The 17,359-nt window shown below is 42.7% G+C and overlaps 7 protein-coding genes across 7 annotated transcripts; 3 read left to right on the top strand and 4 right to left on the bottom strand.

Annotated features, from left to right (window-relative positions):
* The first annotated feature begins 347 nt into the window (after positions 1-347).
* Positions 348-1,617, top strand: LOC128271993 (tRNA-uridine aminocarboxypropyltransferase 1). The gene has a single exon (XM_053009699.1). It carries the CDS (start codon positions 431-433, stop codon positions 1,388-1,390), a length of 960 nt encoding a protein of 319 aa, XP_052865659.1. The 5' UTR covers positions 348-430; the 3' UTR covers positions 1,391-1,617.
* On the bottom strand, positions 1,431-1,989 carry LOC128271994 (signal peptidase complex subunit 1). Its single transcript, XM_053009700.1, has 3 exons — positions 1,909-1,989; positions 1,700-1,846; positions 1,431-1,623 (listed from the first exon to the last, which is right to left on the bottom strand). Exons 1-3 carry the CDS (start codon positions 1,930-1,932, stop codon positions 1,504-1,506), a joined length of 291 nt encoding a protein of 96 aa, XP_052865660.1. The 5' UTR covers positions 1,933-1,989; the 3' UTR covers positions 1,431-1,503.
* Positions 1,990-2,333: 344 nt separating this feature from the next.
* LOC128271974 (uncharacterized) lies at positions 2,334-4,809 on the top strand. Its single transcript, XM_053009675.1, has 3 exons — positions 2,334-2,550; positions 2,887-3,441; positions 3,513-4,809. Exons 1-3 carry the CDS (start codon positions 2,520-2,522, stop codon positions 4,049-4,051), a joined length of 1,125 nt encoding a protein of 374 aa, XP_052865635.1. The 5' UTR covers positions 2,334-2,519; the 3' UTR covers positions 4,052-4,809.
* A 1,396-nt stretch (positions 4,810-6,205) lies between these two features.
* On the bottom strand, positions 6,206-9,294 carry LOC128275180 (calcineurin subunit B type 2). The gene is made up of 4 exons (XM_053013593.1): positions 9,009-9,294; positions 8,549-8,588; positions 7,616-7,914; positions 6,206-7,407 (listed from the first exon to the last, which is right to left on the bottom strand). The coding sequence occupies exons 1-4, from the start codon at positions 9,009-9,011 to the stop codon at positions 7,237-7,239; spliced, it is 513 nt and encodes a 170-aa protein (XP_052869553.1). The 5' UTR covers positions 9,012-9,294; the 3' UTR covers positions 6,206-7,236.
* A 2,434-nt stretch (positions 9,295-11,728) lies between these two features.
* Positions 11,729-13,038, bottom strand: LOC128270473 (uncharacterized). The gene is made up of 2 exons (XM_053007876.1): positions 12,738-13,038; positions 11,729-12,654 (listed from the first exon to the last, which is right to left on the bottom strand). Exons 1-2 carry the CDS (start codon positions 13,036-13,038, stop codon positions 11,729-11,731), a joined length of 1,227 nt encoding a protein of 408 aa, XP_052863836.1.
* A 1,009-nt stretch (positions 13,039-14,047) lies between these two features.
* On the top strand, positions 14,048-15,915 carry LOC128271311 (ataxin-10). The gene is made up of 4 exons (XM_053008774.1): positions 14,048-14,187; positions 14,256-15,091; positions 15,155-15,421; positions 15,509-15,915. The coding sequence occupies exons 1-4, from the start codon at positions 14,111-14,113 to the stop codon at positions 15,688-15,690; spliced, it is 1,362 nt and encodes a 453-aa protein (XP_052864734.1). The 5' UTR covers positions 14,048-14,110; the 3' UTR covers positions 15,691-15,915.
* Positions 15,739-17,081, bottom strand: LOC128271312 (putative GPI-anchor transamidase). The gene is made up of 4 exons (XM_053008776.1): positions 16,959-17,081; positions 16,176-16,895; positions 15,927-16,099; positions 15,739-15,836 (listed from the first exon to the last, which is right to left on the bottom strand). The coding sequence occupies exons 1-4, from the start codon at positions 17,022-17,024 to the stop codon at positions 15,755-15,757; spliced, it is 1,041 nt and encodes a 346-aa protein (XP_052864736.1). The 5' UTR covers positions 17,025-17,081; the 3' UTR covers positions 15,739-15,754.
* Between the last annotated feature and the right edge of the window lie 278 nt (positions 17,082-17,359).

Here is a 17,359-nt window from a genome sequence, read left to right as displayed (position 1 = left end):
ATCTCAGCAACAGGCTGTACGTCGCGCGTATATACTAGGTTCAGTGTCGAAGTGCAATGGTAACCCAGATCGGACGAATGCATTTGTTGTTTGATTCGATGATCGCGCTGATTCTGTGTGGTAAGATTTTTTCATCATTGTAAGGATGTTTTATTCTTCGAAAACTTCAAGTCACTTACTTAAGAACGTCTTTAGAAACCGTTAATTCGTTAATTTTTCAAGAAAAGTTCAAAAAGACGTAACGCTATCGTAACGCCGGTAATGTCACTTCCATCAACAACAAAAAAGCATCAAGACGATATAAACAAATCAAACTCATCCAACAAAGTGCAGTGTATTTATTACTCACTCATTTATTCCTAAACGGTTTGATATTCGCAAAAGAAAAGCATAGTGTACGCATTCATCAACCAGTAGTACATTTCTGACTATGTCATCTGAAGATGCATCTCCGAGGACTGACCCCTTTGAAGGAATGGAGATTGCCGACACCGACTTCTTGATGGATGTGAAAGGGCGCAGCTCGTGTCCGGTGTGTCAGCGATCGCGGAAGTTCTTCTGCTACACCTGCTACGTTCCGGTTGCGGGCATAGTCAACCGTGTTCCTCGAATTGCGCTTCCCTTGAAGGTTGACATAATCAAACATAAAAACGAAATCGATGGCAAAAGTACGGCCGTCCACGCAGCAATACTTGCCCCGGAAGATGTTACTATTCATTCGTACCCCAACATCCCCGACTATCGCGAGGAAGAAGGAGTGGTACTTATATTCCCCACACCAACAGCCCTGACGGTCGCTAGTTTGTTCAGCGGAGAAACTTATCAAATGAAGGAAAACTACGGCCTTCCGAAGGGGTACCACATGGGCACTTTGTTACGCTTCCGATTACACGACATTGTTGATGCACACGTGCAGCAAAGCGAGGAAGCGGCGGAACCGAATGGAGCATTGTCAAACATTCCCGTACGACGAGCGGTCTTCATCGACAGTACTTGGAACCAGTGTCGCGGGATCTACAAAGATGAGCGGCTTTCCAGCCTACGGACGGTAGTGATCCAAAATAGAATATCACAGTTTTGGCGCCACCAGCGAAATAGTCCTCGGTGGTTTCTTGCGACGGTAGAAGCGGTCCACCAATTCTTGATGGAGGTTCACATTGCTGCTTGGGGACTCGACAGTCGCTACCGCGGCTTAGAACATATTCACCTCAAAAAGGACGCAATCGCGGAAGGTCGTATCTTTTTGCCAGATGCGCAAGAAACGGAAGGAGTAAAACCGTACAACGGTCAGTACGACAATATACTATTTTTCTTCCGTCACATGTATAATCTGATACACAAGTATTACGATCACGAAAAACTGAAATCTTATCGAAGACCATTGTACTAGGGCATGAAAAGAGATAAACAAGTGATGACTTTATTCTTTAATCGAGAAACTGATCGTTATAAGTTTTATTGTAAACGCGTATCGCATAGACACAGCAAAAAGCTACACAATGATTAATTTTTCTTTTTCTTCTTCGTATCATCGGACGAACTCTGTGTTGTTTGGGTATCTGGTCGAGGTTTTTGCCAGTTAAGCGGTTTCTTACGATAAATTGGCCACGGTGGAATGGTGAGCTGTGAGACGTGAAGAAAATAAACACAATTACGATAGGACCAAACGATGATTATAGTGTTTATCAAATATACTAACGAGAGAAGCCAGTACAACGCCAGCGATTAAAATGTAAACGGTTTGCGAAAACTGTTGAATGATGTAGCCCCATAGCAGCCCGACCGCACCGAACAAGGTGATGATGATACGGGAAAGCTTTTCGGCCCTTCCTTGGCCCTCAAAGTCCTGCAACAGTTGGATTTTGGCGTAGTCTAAAACAATCTTGGAATTGGCAACGAAATACATACCATATGAGTCGCAATGTTAAGCATTTTGCAATTTTCCGGGACAGATCCTGTGCCGAGTGCCAAGTGTACAACAACAAAACACGTCAGAGACGGCGTTAGAAACTGACGTTTGAAGATAAGATCGGTAAACGTCAACAGAATTGGTTGACATTTTCGAAACAACCGATTTTAATTTCCCTTTTTCATATTTTCATTTGTTCGCTTTAATTCAAACATGCATAAAACTTTAGTTTCTTTATATCATATCATGTCGAACATACAGATTTTAACTGTAATAAAGGTAATAAAGGAGTCAGTCCTGGTCTCTGCCGGTCTCAATGCAAACCTGACTTTTGAACCTTACCTTTCTTAACCGAAACTGACCATAGCGATATTTCTCTTTTCTCAGGAAGCAAAGAAAGAGTTGTTTTGTTTCGAACATTCAAGCGCGGGGTTGTGTTTGCCGACACTGATTGTGTTGCATTATTTTTTCTTTGCTTGTCGCACTTTTAAACCTTGATTTGGCCTCACGCTTATCGGCTAGCTATAAGTGTTAATTGTATGCATAATTTTAGCACATTATCATTTACGTGGGAGTAGTGGATAAAAAACGTGCCGGTGTAAAATAAACAATGACGAAGCCGAACGTTCTAGTATTGGGTGGTAAGTGCGGGTTTGTAAGGGAAGAAAAGAACATCTCGTTGCGCAACCAACCGTCTACCTCCTGCCGTACTGATGGTCATAATTAAGTTAATGTCACATAATTACGCAGGTCGCCTGTGATCGATATCCTGTGCTGCGTTCGTTCGTCTTCGCGTCATGGAAGCCAGGAACACGTTTAACGCGAACATGCTGCGTTGCGTTACTCGCGCAAGCCGGTTTCCTGGCATGACCCCGAGATAATCTCCGTTCATTGCCATCTCTTGTTTTCGTTGCCACCAAGGACTTTTTTAATTTTTTTGTTTCAATCTTTCTTCTTTGCTATTCGATCATTTAAAGGATGTGGATTCATCGGACGACATCTGGTTCACTATCTTGTCATGAATGATCTTGCGGGGCGCATCAGAGTCGTCGATAAAATGCCTCCTCTCATGGCGTGGCTCAACCGGGCTCACAGCGAATCGTTTGCCGACGAACGTGTCGAGTTTATAAGCGCCAACCTCATCAATTCCACATCCTGCGACGTAGCGTTCGGAACACGATCGATCCGGAGCAGTGAAGACTGTGGTGGCTGGGATTTTGTGATAAACTGTGCGGCCGAAACAAAACCAGGACAAACAGGTCCTGTGTACGAGGAAGGCATACTGAAGCTGAGCATCAACTGTGCAACTGAGGCCATGAAACATCAAGTCAAGCGCTATGTAGAACTAAGTACCGGAAGTATGTGTTCGGACGAAAAAATACCGCAAACTGAAAACTGCCCGATCGAACCATGGACTATGGTGGGCAAGTATAAAGCAAAGGTGGAGCAGGAGTTGATGTCGATGGACAAGTTACCGTACACCATACTGCGTCTCCCGATTTGCTACGGTGTAGCCGATCGCAAAGGATTAAGTATGTACTACGGATAAGTTGGATTAAGTACGAAGAAACGATCTCTTTTACTTTTTTTGTCCTCATCTTAGCGCCCCGTATCATCATCGCCGGGATTTATAAATATCTCGGGGAGACCATGAAACTTCTCTGGACCGGAACGATGAAGATGAACTTGGTACACGTTGAAGACGTGTGCGGCAGCATCTGGAAGTTGTTGCAAACGGATGGCTCCATACGAGAAACAATAAACGTCTGTGATGATAGCAATGCAACCCAGGCGATGATCAGTGAACTGCTCGCGGATATTTTCGGTCTTAAGATCGATTATTGGGGCGTCACGATGTCGAACATGACCAAGCTCGATATGGCCGGAGCCATTGAGGAGATCAACGATCGTCATTTGGGCCCGTGGGCTGAGCTATGCCAACGGGACGGAGTGCACAATACTCCACTTACCCCGTACATGGATCAAGAACTGTTGCACTACAAGCACGTGCATTTAAGCAACGAAAAACTAAAATCATTCGGGTACCGGCTTCGTCGTCCTCAAATCACGCGCGAAGCGTTAGAGGAAATAATTCAAGATTTCATTGCGATGAACCATTTCCCGCGAACTTTACTCTACTAAGCTCCATTTTGCGGCTGGGCAGCTCATATAGATAAAAGGCACCTCTTGCAGCATTGTACTTGAATCATTCAGCAATATGCTTAAACTTGGAATTTGATTCAATAAGTAGATAAACCGGATCTCGCGAAAAAGACAGAATGCTTCAGACCCGTTTTCACGGTGCGGTTAAGAAAGCCAACGCCCAGTGTTGTGTCGATCGCTGCGATGAAGTTATGAACAATGTTTGTCGTGCACTAGATTAGATAGCTAATTCAAACTACAGCACTTGAAAAAGCCGCGATGAAGCATTAGAAAAAGGGGAAGATACGTAGCATTTCTCGGTATACGTTGTAAACTGTTAAGCTCATACTGACCGTATAGCATGATTTAGTTTTCGTGCGTTTTTATCGCCATTCCAATTGGTGTACCGTTTTACGATTGTTATTGTGATTAAAACTACGTGGTAAAGATGGAAAACGACGACACTGAAAGTACTTATACAATTACTCTATACGATGGTACTTTATGTGGTATTAGGCAAAATTTTTTGATGTACACATACTATGTGCCTCTATGAAACGGAAACGTTAAAAATTATAAAGACCATTGACAAAGGCAATGGAACGGCCAACAAATTTCGCAATACAGGGACAAACATAAGAAACGGCAGATGTATTACGAACAACGACGAAAGTGTGGGATCTGTGTATGCACTCACTGTGCCTTTAAGGTACAACCTCAACGTAGTTTCTTCATAGAAGGAAGGTTAAATAATAAAATTGGGCATAACTTATCAAAGTTTATCGTTCATGTGGTTCCCCCAAGTGAATTCTCTTTCCAGCAAAACTAGTTCGTTTAAGATAGAATCCATCTTTATTCGTAAGGTAAAAGTGTACAGTATCTCTCTGAAATCCGGTTCTAATTTCGCGCATTATATTTTGAAACTGGCATACCTGTGCCGCTCGTTATGCTCGTGTCTTTGTGTCTGGATAGCTAAATTCTACGCGATCCTCTTCCTAAGAGATTCTCACAATCCTACTCTAACCTTCATTAGCTAAATTTGGACTCCTAGCTCAAGTTCAAAACCGTTGCCACATGATCGGTTTCTCATTTTTGAATTCGATCTACTTGACGTACTTAATTTGATTTCAGATGTACTAGAAGAGCCAGATTTAAACTAAAAAGGTATCGTGTACATTTTGTTACCTTGCGACACTAGTTTCGAGCTAACGACGGCACGTGTGGGCTGCAGGACGATCACTTGCATCGAAGCATGGTGGTTTACGCAACTTACATGTTACATGTACTGTCCATGTTACTTCCTTTGACGGCAGCTCTAAATCTTTTTTGTAATCCTTTCAATAGAGTTACTCCTAACCTAAGAAACTGTATAAGAGAAAAGGGCAAAATATGGCTTTAATTTTTTCTGGGTGCTTGGTATTTCCAATTTGATTAACAGAATGATGAGCTGTGATTCCGTTGCATGGCCCGCCCCGAAAGTGACTGTGAACGCAACTGTCGACTCATGACAGAATACTTGACGATTCATGGTGCGTGTGATTGGCGTTTGATGCCTAGAAATGGCGTGCTTGATTCTACTTCCGCATATCAATTAAATAGTTCGTTTCTATGCACAAGCACTGATCAGTGTTTCCTCGCGAATGCGATCTTCGGTTTGGGACTGTTTTGCCTTTCATAATTGTCCCTATTCAACGATAGAGAACTTTAAGAACTACGTTAACAGATCTGCAACGTTTTTGTAAGTATGTAGGTAATGGTCTTCCGATATTATTAAATATGCTTTATGCTTTACTGTTGGTTTTCTTCCCGCTCTCGATCCCCTGCTGACGTAACATATTAGTGAATTAATGATTTGCCCGTTGATATAGCATTGATCAAAAACCATTAACCTTCTCCCAAGAAGTATGTTAACAGCGTACTTTAATCGCATTACATTTTCCGTAGTATTAGTGAATGAAATGTGAGTGCGATTACGATTACTGTGAATTGTGTTTTTGCTTAGTTTTTGTCTTCGATCATCTTTGTATCAGCTACAAAATAGGGGTTTTCCGAATGCAACGCTTTTACTTGGATAAAGATTTCATTGCTAAACTAACATACTTTACCTCACAGAGTCAGAGGTCTACGACGATTGCACAGTTCAAAGCATTTACATCGGAAACTGAAAGAAGTCGGTTTTACTTTTGCAATTGAACAGACCGTAACCGGGTAATTTACATTTTGCTATTGATGTGTAAAGAAAGCATGCGGTATGTGGGAAAGTAACAAAGAAAAATAAACAATCGACCACTCCAATCGATCAATCGACCACCACACGTATGCTACAGCAGTGTTCGAATTTGTGAGCGAAACCTAGAAAGTAACTAACTTAGAAGTTGTTTCATTCCATACTGTTTCATCTTCGCTGGCGCCTTCAACACAATTTTCGCAGTTGTAGTTTTAATAATTTTACTGGTCTTGACTATTTCCGTTACTTAACTACATTGACTTACATACGTAAATATAGTTTATTAAAACAAAACGAAACACTGAACAACTGAATGCTATGCATACAAGTGTCGTCCTTTCGATTACCATCATTTTACCAACACAGTTTTTACCGCAACCTCCCGCACGAGACATTAACAATAAAAAGGGGAAGCCGATAAAACATCAGCCCCATTCTTAAACATGTACGAACAAAACAAGGACGCGATGGCAAAAAAGAGGAACAAATCAAATGGTTTCGAAAACAGACCCTAATAAGAACCATGTACCGCATAAAACGACGATTCTTGCGTTGACTGCAAACAAATATACAGAGCGTCGCTCGGTTGTACTTTTCGACTGCCCACTATTGACAGCCGTGGGGCCAGATATAAGTCCTATCACACGCAGCAGGTGATATTGAATGGAAGCAGGGTAGTGGTGTAGAAAATATCCAACAGCACACCTCAGCACAGTTATCTCCCTACTCTGTTATCGACCACGGAATCGCTGGTACAGGTAATAGCAACAATGAGAACGACGCACTTTCACGCATAGTCGACATACAAAACGGCGTACCTCCAGTGGGGGGCATGTAGAATAGCTAGTTTGTAGTTTGTGTCCTTTTCATACAAACACACACACCACCGTCAATGGTAATATGTGGTTTGCCGGTAGGGACAGAGGGCAGCAAAACGATCGGGACCTCGGGAGCCGGCTTAAACATCGACAACCATCTTTTTGTGAATATCCGTGTTGCCGACGACTGAGCAGAACTCGTCAAACGAAATTCGACCATCTTCATCCTTGTCCGCGAACACGATCGTCTTATCCACGATCTGCTGCAACTGGGTGTCCTTCAAATTGTTTCCGACCATCATTTTCAGTACCTACAAAAAATGGAGGATACAAATTATCATTCTCTAAGCAAACATTACAAGGCAGTCTCTTCTAGAGTTGGCCGCAAATCGTGCGCGCCCGTTGTGTGGCATTGGTGGTAACTTATTTTTAGAACCGACTCAAATTCAAAAACTGTCCCGAGCCGGGCATGATTTATCAGTAAAGTAACGAATTGCCCAGCGTGGGCTGTCAGCTCACCTGAAATAGTTCGCCATTCGAGATGAAACCATCGTTGTCCATATCGTATATTCGGAAGGCAAACTTTAGTTTCGACAACTTATCACCCTTAACGCTGAACTGTGATACGCCTTGAATGAACTCCTTAAAGTCGACCTCGCCGTTACCGTCTGCGTCGAAGATATCGATTACACGTTGCACAAGTGGGTTTTGTTGCAGCTCCGGCAAGGACATGAACTCGTCGATGCTTAGGGCTCCCGAGTTGTCGAGATCGAGCTTCTTAAATCGCTTTCCGAGCCGGCGAATCTCATCGGCATCGACTAGCAAAGATACATGAAAAGAGGAAAAAGGATCAAATGTGTGGAATTACTAACAACGCATCTGTTCTAAACCGCGAACTTCCAAACATTTTTCCAACGCTCTCAATGCTATCATGTGATGATTAACAAATAGGTGGCAGATGCAAACGCCCAACAACTGAAGATGAACGATGTAAATAACGTCACCTCATCAACAACATTGATGAATGTCGGCACATCAAAGCAGACTGCACGTTAGATCCTTTTTACGGAAATCACCAACGCACATTTCGTCGTTCTTCCTTAAACCCCGTTTCTCGCGTTTGTCTGTGGCAAGACCTTTCTCAATGAAAGGAGAAAATCAATAAAGCAAAACGTCCGCCAGCGCAGGCCGAGGACTCGGAATTCCGTACCGACGATTTCTAGAGTATCCACTGCCTTTGAACACACACACATATGCATAGAAACTTTCACTCACGCTGGCGCGCGCCTGTTCATCCATTTATCATTCGAAAACTACACAATCTCAACACTCGAAGGTACACTAAAAAAAATCTCCGCCCTGCTAGTACTTCGTAGTACAAGCGAATCGTTCAAACAGATAACAAAAGATCTTTTTTTCCTTTCGATGTGCGACTCACGGTCGTGTACTTACAGTTTGAGCAAAGCTCCATTGGCAGCGACGTTTCATTTCCCTGCAAATAAAAAGGACGATTTTGGTGAGTGTGCGATGAAGAGATGTAACCGTCTGTACTGTTAATAAAGGTTTGGCTCCTAGTAGCGATGCCCACTTTAGTAGCGGGGAAATTGTAACATCCCGCGAATGTGCATTTTCAGGGGGTAAAACATGGTCCAGCTGATCAGCGAACGGCCATTTGCCATATTCCGTAGGGCCCAGATTTTATTCCGTATGTGGTAAGGGACCATTTTTTCTGGTCTTCGCTAGTCATCGCATTCATACGAGCTGAGTGCGCGTGTGTATGTTTTTTTTTCACTCCGTCTTGGCATTACTGCAAATTTTCTTACTCGGCGAAATTAAACTAAATACTTCGTCATTTCTCAGCACGAAAACAAAGCTCGAAGAGAATATGAAATGAAAAACGAAAATCACTTACCATCTTTAGTACTGTTGCGTTTTTCTTGGTACAAGCAAACCACCGAGTGTCACTAGTCGCGTCGTGCCGTCGCTGGGTGAAATTTCTAGTTTGTCGAAGATGCGATGCTCTACGAAACTACAAAAACTGTGAGACAAGCAACAATATCGTCGCAGTTTCCACAATATTTCTACGGGTCTGGGTTTTAGCGAAGAATTTCAGCAGCGATATTCGATATCAAACACACCAGCACGACGGCGACGATGGACGAATCTTGGCCTCCTTCGCAAATGGGGACTTTTCAACTCTCCAAACTTATCGGTTTGGCTCTCCTCAAGCATTGCGTCTGTGTAAGTGTGAAACGAAGATAGGAAAAAACTCGCTAATTTCAGTGTGGAAAGTGCCATCTATTGGACAAAATTTAAACTAATTTACCATAATTTCGTGGATCGTGGATTATGGCAAAAATAGTGAATTTGAATGTGACGTTAAATACCGCAATGAACTCTCTTTAATTGGGTGAACTCTCGAATTGGGTGAACTCTCTCTGGAATGAACTCTCTTTAATTGGCTTAAAGTTCTTTCCTTTTGCACTTTCGAGAACGCAACCCACAGAAGTCGATTCCAATGCTCCAACGCTTTATTAAATACAAATGAGCGAAATATATTTGTATTTCTGTCGATAACTATACACTAAAACAATCAAATCAAATATTAACCAATAACGAATGTAAATCCATGCAGAAATCAACTTTAAAACTCAAATCACAGTTCAGTAACCATCGCGAAGGCAATCCTTTGAGTCACACGATAACATTTTTAATCTTGTCATCAATATTTGGAATGACATTTTTGTCTTAAGCCGCTAGCATTAAAGTTATGACAATTCTTCTCTAGTAACTTTCTGTGGCATCTGGAACAAGGATAGAACTTTTATTGAAGGCTGAAGCACGGTATAAACATTTCGAAAGATTATGGTTTAAAAACAAGAGTTTAAAATTATAACACGACATTTACGTTGAATTTATAAACTGCTCAAACTCTGTTGCACGATTCGGTAGTTTATTGATATTTTATTATTATTATTATTTGAGATTATTTTATTTAATTTATGCCCATCTGTTAAAATCTACAGAGCCATGTTAACACTAAATAAAGTTGTTGCATTCTAGTTGATGCACTTTCAGGATTAGAATTAACGTATATTGCGTACGAAAGAATCAATAGGGGCTAATCTATAAATGATCCAAGGACTGGCCAAGTTATACTTTAGATTGTTTCTGCTCTTTAAACTCGAAAATGAAAGCAATATGTTTCAAAAACTACTTTCTAAATGACTAAGGAATGTGCTAAAATTTTCAATCTACAATATAGTGATATTTGTGTTAACTGTAAAATTAAAAATTTAGCATAAACTAATCATCATTGTGTCATTGTGTTTTTTTTACTTTGGTGCAGGTGCAGCTCTTTGTTTTTATTTTTCCCATCATAGCATTTACAAAATGCTGACCACAAAATAAGGCAGACGACCTCACCTATTGCTGCTCTTGAACTTTGTTAATCTCGTCGTTTTTTTATTTCTTGTCTTTCTTATGAAGAGACCTTCGTAGGAAAAAAAATTGAAAGATTAAAAATGCCTGTCCGCCACGCCTCGCGTATCAATTTTTACAGTCTTCCTAATTACTCATAGTTTTTTTAATCCATTGGCTTATAAATTTTTGTTTCCTTCGAAGTTCGTCAGCTACAAGGACATTCAATAGCGGCGTTCTGTCAACACGGTAGGCGTGGCTTATGAGCACATCCTTGGAACCGTGCAGAATTTCTACATACCCGTCATCTTCCATCCCCTCGTCTTGGCAACGTCTGTCTCTTATGTCCTGCGACCGACATTAAATCCTGATTTAAACCAATCAATAAAAATAAACACAAATCTTTATCCTATTAGCTTTCCATCTCGCTGATATGAGCAAACGGTTAGGTGACGACACGTGTTCCGGATTGGCGTGTGGCGAAGGCATCATTTGAAATTAATTGAACAGCTCATGAAAACGACCAAAATTACGAGTGAACCGTGGTTGGGCGCGAGACCACCACTTCCAAGTTGAAGTCAAGCAGGATGAGGGTGCGTTATCTTTTCAAGCCAGCCTCGGCTCGGAGGGTGGCATAAAAGCACTGCACTGGTGGCAGCGTCCGATTTGTCACTTTGCTGCAAAATAGGTGACAAACACGTGCAACGATGATGATATGTAATGAATTTCAATTGAGAGGGATCCGTCGGAACGGAGCCGTTCGTGTAATAATGGTGGGAAAAAGGATTAGCTTGCTTGAAAGAACTATCGAAAACGTGTGATACATTATAAGGTTTTAGGACTGGCGTTTACTCGAAATCAAGGCTATAAATAGAATAATAAAAACCTCTTAAAATCAACACAAAATAAAAATTGAAAGCTATATAGTTTTCAAAAGGCCACAAAAGATAGATACAAATTTTAAAAAATCAATCTCAAAAGAATCTGGTCAAGAATCTCAAAAGTAATCGTTTATTCAACTTCATTGTTTGAATAAATACAATAAATAATATGGTTAAGAGATTGTCTAAAATAAAGAAGAACTCTTCTTTTCAGAACATCTCGTCACATGCGATTATTCTATTATTATTATTCTCTATTCTATTGCGGAAATAAACCCCATGTGAAGTGTTTTACTTTCTTAGTATCAGATTTCTGATCTTAGTCACACGCTTACACTTCTTTATTGATAGATCGCTTTGAGAAGGGTCCATTATCCTTAGAATGTTCGCGGTCATGTGACTCCTTGACTACCGACGGCCTGACCTGTTGGTTACGTTCTCGTTTAATTTCACTCTCAACCAAAGGAGGCACCACTCCATCACACGATTGTGGCATCAGAATCACGTCCGTTTTAATGTGTAAACCGGCCCGAAAGTGGCCGCCACTTCCACTCGGAAGATGCAGCGATGTTTGCGAAGGCATTTTCCGTCGATTCTTGGCAGCACCGGAGCCAACGGATACCATCGTTGCAACTCTGCAACTTTTGACAGGAAGACACAGCTTGTTAACCAGCCTTATTTTGTCGATGTCCGTGCACGAATCTGCCTTGGATTCCGCTTTGATGGCCCGACTAACTGAGGCAGCGCTTTTGGCGAAACTTCTTGGTGAAACAATCATCAGCAGATTGTTGCCATTTTCTCGAAAATTACCCGTGAAGTGGTTTTCGTTGTTCGAGTGCAACTGCTGATAGGGTTGTTGTTCCACGGCCAGCGGCGGTTGTTGATGAATATGTTGAGTGCTACGCTGCTTCAGTGGAGAGCGATCGCTTGCTTCCTGCTTCTTCTGCCATTCGAGGACATTGGACAGCAATCGAATATACCGGATGGCCATGCGGAGTATTTCGTTCTTGGAAAGTTTCTTATCCGGCGGATGCGTTGGAACCAACTTGCGCAACTCTGCAAACGCTCCAGAAACATTCTGCTGTCGCCAACGTTCCCGTGTGTTGGTGAACATTTTTCTTACAACCGCACCCGAGCCATTGGCTCCATTGCCAAGCCTAGTTCCGGCCAAACTTACCTCCGGTAGTACCGACATTAGGGCCCCGCAGTCGTTTGCAGCTTGGTCTGAAATGTCGTCCCCATTTTTGATTATGGAGCCTGATCGAGAAACAAAAAATGCACTATTCGTTATGACTGAGTCGATGAAAGAAATCGGACTATCCCACGCACTAAGCACTAACCAGTATTCTTCAGATCTAGCTCTTCCATTTCATCGCTTTCGTTGGAGGAAAAGTCTGACATGTCATCATCGGACACATCGTGCAGAGGAATTGGGCTGCAGCAAGGTTCCTCTCGTCCAGCTCGACCCAACATTCCTGCGTCACTAGGCCGCAAGGATTCGTCCGTTTTTCTCACTGCTGCAAACGCACCTGCTACCGTGGCCATTACACTCGCATTGGCATTCTCGAAGGTTGTCAAGAGACATTTTGTCGAAGCTGGGAGTTTGGACATTTCTATGTCGTTAGTTAAATTATTTTCCATGTTTTCACCAATTGACTTCGACACCATTCCTAAGAAACAAACCACAATGAATCCTTTTTGAAGGGGATCACACAACAGTTAACACACCGAACTTGACTAGTTCCACAAGTTTCACTATTCCAAGTCCGTTTCCTTTCAAACTGCACCGGGTAATGCCCCGGAAAATCGTGGGAATCCTTTTTAAATCTCCCGCAAAGGCGGCGCAGCACCGCGCATGCCTGAAATACACCCTTTCAGGCTCCTCCTATCAATGGGCGGGGACTTGAATAAATATTCAAAAATTTATTGATTGTTTTAAAAAGCAAGCTTGCATATTTGGGAACAGGTAGCACTACCTGTAAATAAAAATAAACCGTGTTGGCCATTGGACCACTTTTTGTATATTAGTATTTTTACCATGTACTTTTGGTTAGCACAATGTGTGAAACATTCAGTTTTATGGTGTTCTTGCATAAACTCCTCCATGAGCGATCGCCGCGATTAACCAGTCAGTTATTAATTTATGATCAGCTGTATGACAAACCATTGGAAACGAAAATCCTGTAATCTTAGTTTAGTTATTTAGTATTTAGTAGGTATTTATTAGTTAGTCTTAAAAGTCACCTTGTAAATTGCCTGAGTTGCACATGAAAACTAAATTACACTAATTTTGAAATTGTTCAAATAGAGAGGAAGTCATTGAACGGAATGTAATGTTGCAAACAACAAAATGAATTGATAAAACGACAAAAATCTATAATTATATGTATGAAAAACTGTTTGAAACTTTTCGCCGAAATTATAACCAGCTTTATTAAATTACCCAATTTTAGAATCAAGCATTTAGGCACAAAATGTGTAATTTTAAAACGTAGAGATTTCTTCTTAAAGATAAAGGGAAAAAGGTGGAATAGTCTTAACGGAAGAAATTTGAAAAATGTAAACAAACAATTGTGCTACACACATACTATCAAGGAAGCATAAAACGGCTGCGCGCAGAGGTCAAATTTGACAGCTCGGTCCGGTTTCGCGATTCGCTAGTTTTGTAGTTTTGCTTTAACGTGGAATCAGTCCTTTTTGCAACGGTGATAAAATGATCGATCTGAAGAAAGATATTGCGGAGCAAAATTACGAGCGCGTTCTGCAATCTCTCAATGCACTCAACATTAGGTAGGTATCGGTGTCGGGTGTGCTACAAGAATTTATCTTAAAATCCCGTCTCGTTCTTGTTGCCACAGCGAAACCAGCTACGATGACTTCAGAAGCGAGGCAACCAATCTTTTTGAGACATTCCTTGTCTGTTACAACTCGCTGGAAGCGTCCGCAATCTCTGTGGCCATGAAATGCTTGAATCTGCTTAAGCGGTCCTGCGCCCGTGGGGAAACGTTTCAAAACATCATCATCTCGCGGGACGGATTCCTGGAGCGCTTTCGTGTGATTCTGGTGGATGAGAAAGATACGGTCACTGAAAACATTCGTGCCAGTTGCTTGCAGCTGTTGGGCAATCTTTGTGTACAAAACAAAGCTAATCAGGAGAATGTTATTGGAAAGCTGCACCCATTCCTACTCCACAGTATAGTAGCGAACGATGCGCTGGCCAATGCATCAGCTATGCTTCTATACAACGGATTCATCTACAAGGCGGGCAGTGTTAGCTTGAACACCCTCCTCGAAACACTGCTGACAAACGTCGAAATGAACCGCGTTCTGCAGCAGGATTTGCCGGAGTTTGTAGGCATTTTTCTCGATTATCTGATAAGTGAAAGCAATGAGATGGTGGATGTTCTCGAAGGGATCGAGTTCAGCAAGAAGATGTTGCTGTACCGCTATCTGATCGAATATATGCGGCAGGAGGACCGACGGATACATCCAATTCATCCGGACATCTTCAAGCATCTTCTGGACCAGTTCAAGCGGCAATCCGATGGTGTTCTCAAGACGGAAAACGTGCAACTTGATGCGCCGGCCACCGAAGAAGTGTTCACGCTACTAGTTTACCTCTCGGACGCATCCTGCATTGAACCATACTCATCATTCTTGCGCCACGATGGAGCGCTATTTTTAAACCTTGGATGTAAGACCCGGATACGCCGCAGTGCCCCCGCCCGCATCTAATCCCTCCATTGACCTATTTCAGGCCTGTTGCGTCAGATGCAGCTGCTCGGTAAATTGGGGACCGAAAACATCTTCACACCGGTGCAGAAAATTGAGGAAATGCTTAAAATCAAACAGGGCACCAGTGAGCAAAACATTGAGGCCGACATATCCTACTCACTGCGATCGGCAGTAGTAAAAGCCTTGGCTAACATGGCGTATAAATCGAAGAAGAATCAAAACCTAGCCAGGGACATGGACATAATGGCGGCGATATTGGACTGCACCAGTCTAGATGCACGAAATCCTCGTAAGTGTATAAACAGAAAGCCGGGATAATTGGGTTTTGGTTGTAAATTTTCCGGTGGTCTTGTTTTGGTTCGATTTGCTTCGACAGTGATTAAGGAATGGAGCATATTGGCCATACACAACCTGTGTGAGGATAATCCAGAAAACCAACAGTTCATCTCTAGTCTCACGAAGCTTGCAATGGCGGAAAACTCACTGCTGAAGGAGTGTTCTGCGGGAACAATTCGGATTGGTTCCGATGCCCAACCGTACATCAGCCGAAAGAAGTAGCGTGGTGCTGACAAAGATATTGTTATTATTGTTTTATTTTAAAACTATGTTGCGTCTTGCACGACTAGGAACGTGGGAACAGCTTGCTGGGAAACTGCTCGTAGAACAGAAGGGCCTGCGGTTCGCTGATGGACTTTTGCTGAATTCTGAAAAGAAACGATACTTCAGAATAGTCCGTGTTCGTTTTCCAGCCTAATAAACCTAAACGTTTTTGGAATTCAACATCAACTACTTACAATACTTCTTCCGGAATGGTAGATAATGTAACATTGACTACATCCGAAGATATCTCGGTCGGACGCACCGAACCAAAAAAGTCCGTAATGGGTACTTTGAAAGGATCCTTCGGGTAGAGATCTTTTCGCACGCCTACAGTCGAGATGCAGGCCCGCTTTGGGCACACGGTAAGCTACAGTGGAGAGAAAAAACACAGAAAACTTGGCCGTTGAAATGGTGCAAATCTTCGAAATCCGTAGATTACTCACGAAATCACCCATCGTTTTCTTGCTGTTCCATTCGACTCGCTCCAGGAATTCCAGCGCATTGTAAGTGTAGCGATCGATAATATACACCCCGATGGCTGGATCGATGTGATGGGAGAGTGAATCTTCACCCACCAAACTGCTCGCCACGGCCAGTATGTTGGGGGAGTAGAACTTTTCGTACATAGACGCAGCCTGGCAGGTATCGATCATAAAGAACAGCTCGTTGTAGCGCTGCTTTTGCCACATTTGCTCAATCGCGTCCGCCAGCTCTTGGTTGGTGATCTCTTCCGAATCCTGAAACTTGAGAAACCCGTCGCCCCCGTGCCCGGTAAGGTAGATGAGCACGTTGCTGCCCGAATCAGACAGCAGGCGCTTCGACCGAGCCGTCCCGTTCTCGTTGCGTCCCGTCAGCAAGCGGACAAAGTTTTCGACGGTTACCTCGTAGCCCCGATAGTCAACTTCCACGTCCGTACCGTAAACATTGATGTGTTGCTTGGCATTGTTGAAGACGGTGGCTGGCCGAGGGTTACGAGCGTTGCATGCCATATCGTCGGCGACCATCAGCAGAATCTGACTGTCTGGTATACCGAGCCGCTTCACCGAACGATACACCGACAGTACGTTCGCAATGTGCCGGTAGTTGAACCAGAACCGCGAAGTGTCCACCAACACCGCCCAGTTATTGGTGTGGGAGCTACTCGTCACAAACTTGGCCGGGAGCTACGGAATGGAGAACCACCGTTATCCATGCTGTAAACTTGGCATCCCTCGCAGAAGCAATACCTCAATTTCATTGGCATGGACCCAAACACTCCAAAGAAGCGCCATTATTGCTCGAACCAACATCATTTTGCTCGTTTATTTCTACCGAACGAAACCACCGTAATCGGACCACAACAAAGAGAAATGTCACTGTCACTGTGACGTTTCACATTTTGCATTTCTACAGGGTGACCCGTCGTATTAAAACGGAATTCAGTTTCTAATAGTGAGCTAATCCGATTTCAGCCCGTTTTAGTCGAAACATAATCAATTAATCATTTTTTTGGTTTCCTTTTGTAGCTATTTGAAATAACAACTTCAACCCATTCCCAACCGGAGGGAGAAAGAGTCGCAGAGTGTAAAACGTGATAGAGATAAAGAAATTTAAAACAGCGCTTTAAAGATTCGAAAGCTGGGATTTC

This window comes from Anopheles cruzii, chromosome 3, assembly GCF_943734635.1.
Source record: "Anopheles cruzii chromosome 3, idAnoCruzAS_RS32_06, whole genome shotgun sequence".
Lineage (NCBI taxonomy): Eukaryota > Metazoa > Arthropoda > Insecta > Diptera > Culicidae > Anopheles > Anopheles cruzii.
Note: the sequence above shows the minus strand (reverse complement) of the source record. Positions and strands in the feature narration are given on the sequence as shown.

Excerpts from the sequence above, each read along its gene's own strand:
- LOC128270473 (XM_053007876.1), bottom strand. The coding sequence starts at position 13,038 with ATGGAAAATAATTTAACTAACGACATAGAAATGTCCAAACTCCCAGCT. Across the intron at positions 12,655-12,737 it reads GCTAGATCTGAAGAATACTG|GCTCCATAATCAAAAATGGG; the intron begins GTTAGTGCTTAG and ends TTTCTCGATCAG.
- LOC128271994 (XM_053009700.1), bottom strand. The coding sequence starts at position 1,932 with ATGCTTAACATTGCGACTCATATG. Across the intron at positions 1,847-1,908 it reads TTAACATTGCGACTCATATG|GACTTTGAGGGCCAAGGAAG; the intron begins GTATGTATTTCG and ends CAACTGTTGCAG. Across the intron at positions 1,624-1,699 it reads GCGTTGTACTGGCTTCTCTC|CTCACCATTCCACCGTGGCC; the intron begins GTTAGTATATTT and ends CACGTCTCACAG.
- LOC128271312 (XM_053008776.1), bottom strand. The coding sequence starts at position 17,024 with ATGATGTTGGTTCGAGCAATAATGGCGCTTCTTTGGAGTGTTTGGGTC. Across the intron at positions 16,100-16,175 it reads AGAAAACGATGGGTGATTTC|CTTACCGTGTGCCCAAAGCG; the intron begins GTGAGTAATCTA and ends TCTCCACTGTAG. Across the intron at positions 15,837-15,926 it reads ACCATTCCGGAAGAAGTATT|AATTCAGCAAAAGTCCATCA; the intron begins GTAAGTAGTTGA and ends GTTTCTTTTCAG.
- LOC128271974 (XM_053009675.1), top strand. The coding sequence starts at position 2,520 with ATGACGAAGCCGAACGTTCTAGTATTGGGTG. Across the intron at positions 2,551-2,886 it reads GAACGTTCTAGTATTGGGTG|GATGTGGATTCATCGGACGA; the intron begins GTAAGTGCGGGT and ends GATCATTTAAAG. Across the intron at positions 3,442-3,512 it reads AGCCGATCGCAAAGGATTAA|CGCCCCGTATCATCATCGCC; the intron begins GTATGTACTACG and ends TCCTCATCTTAG.
- LOC128271993 (XM_053009699.1), top strand. The coding sequence starts at position 431 with ATGTCATCTGAAGATGCATCTCCGAGGACTGACCCCTTTGAAGGAATG.
- LOC128275180 (XM_053013593.1), bottom strand. Across the intron at positions 7,915-8,548 it reads AATGGAGCTTTGCTCAAACT|TCGATGCCGATGAGATTCGC; the intron begins GTAAGTACACGA and ends TATCTTTGCTAG. Across the intron at positions 7,408-7,615 it reads CGAATGGCGAACTATTTCAG|GTACTGAAAATGATGGTCGG; the intron begins GTGAGCTGACAG and ends CATTTTTTGTAG.
- LOC128271311 (XM_053008774.1), top strand. The coding sequence starts at position 14,111 with ATGATCGATCTGAAGAAAGATATTGCGGAGCAAAATTACGAGCGCGTT. Across the intron at positions 14,188-14,255 it reads CTCAATGCACTCAACATTAG|CGAAACCAGCTACGATGACT; the intron begins GTAGGTATCGGT and ends TTGTTGCCACAG. Across the intron at positions 15,092-15,154 it reads GCTATTTTTAAACCTTGGAT|GCCTGTTGCGTCAGATGCAG; the intron begins GTAAGACCCGGA and ends GACCTATTTCAG.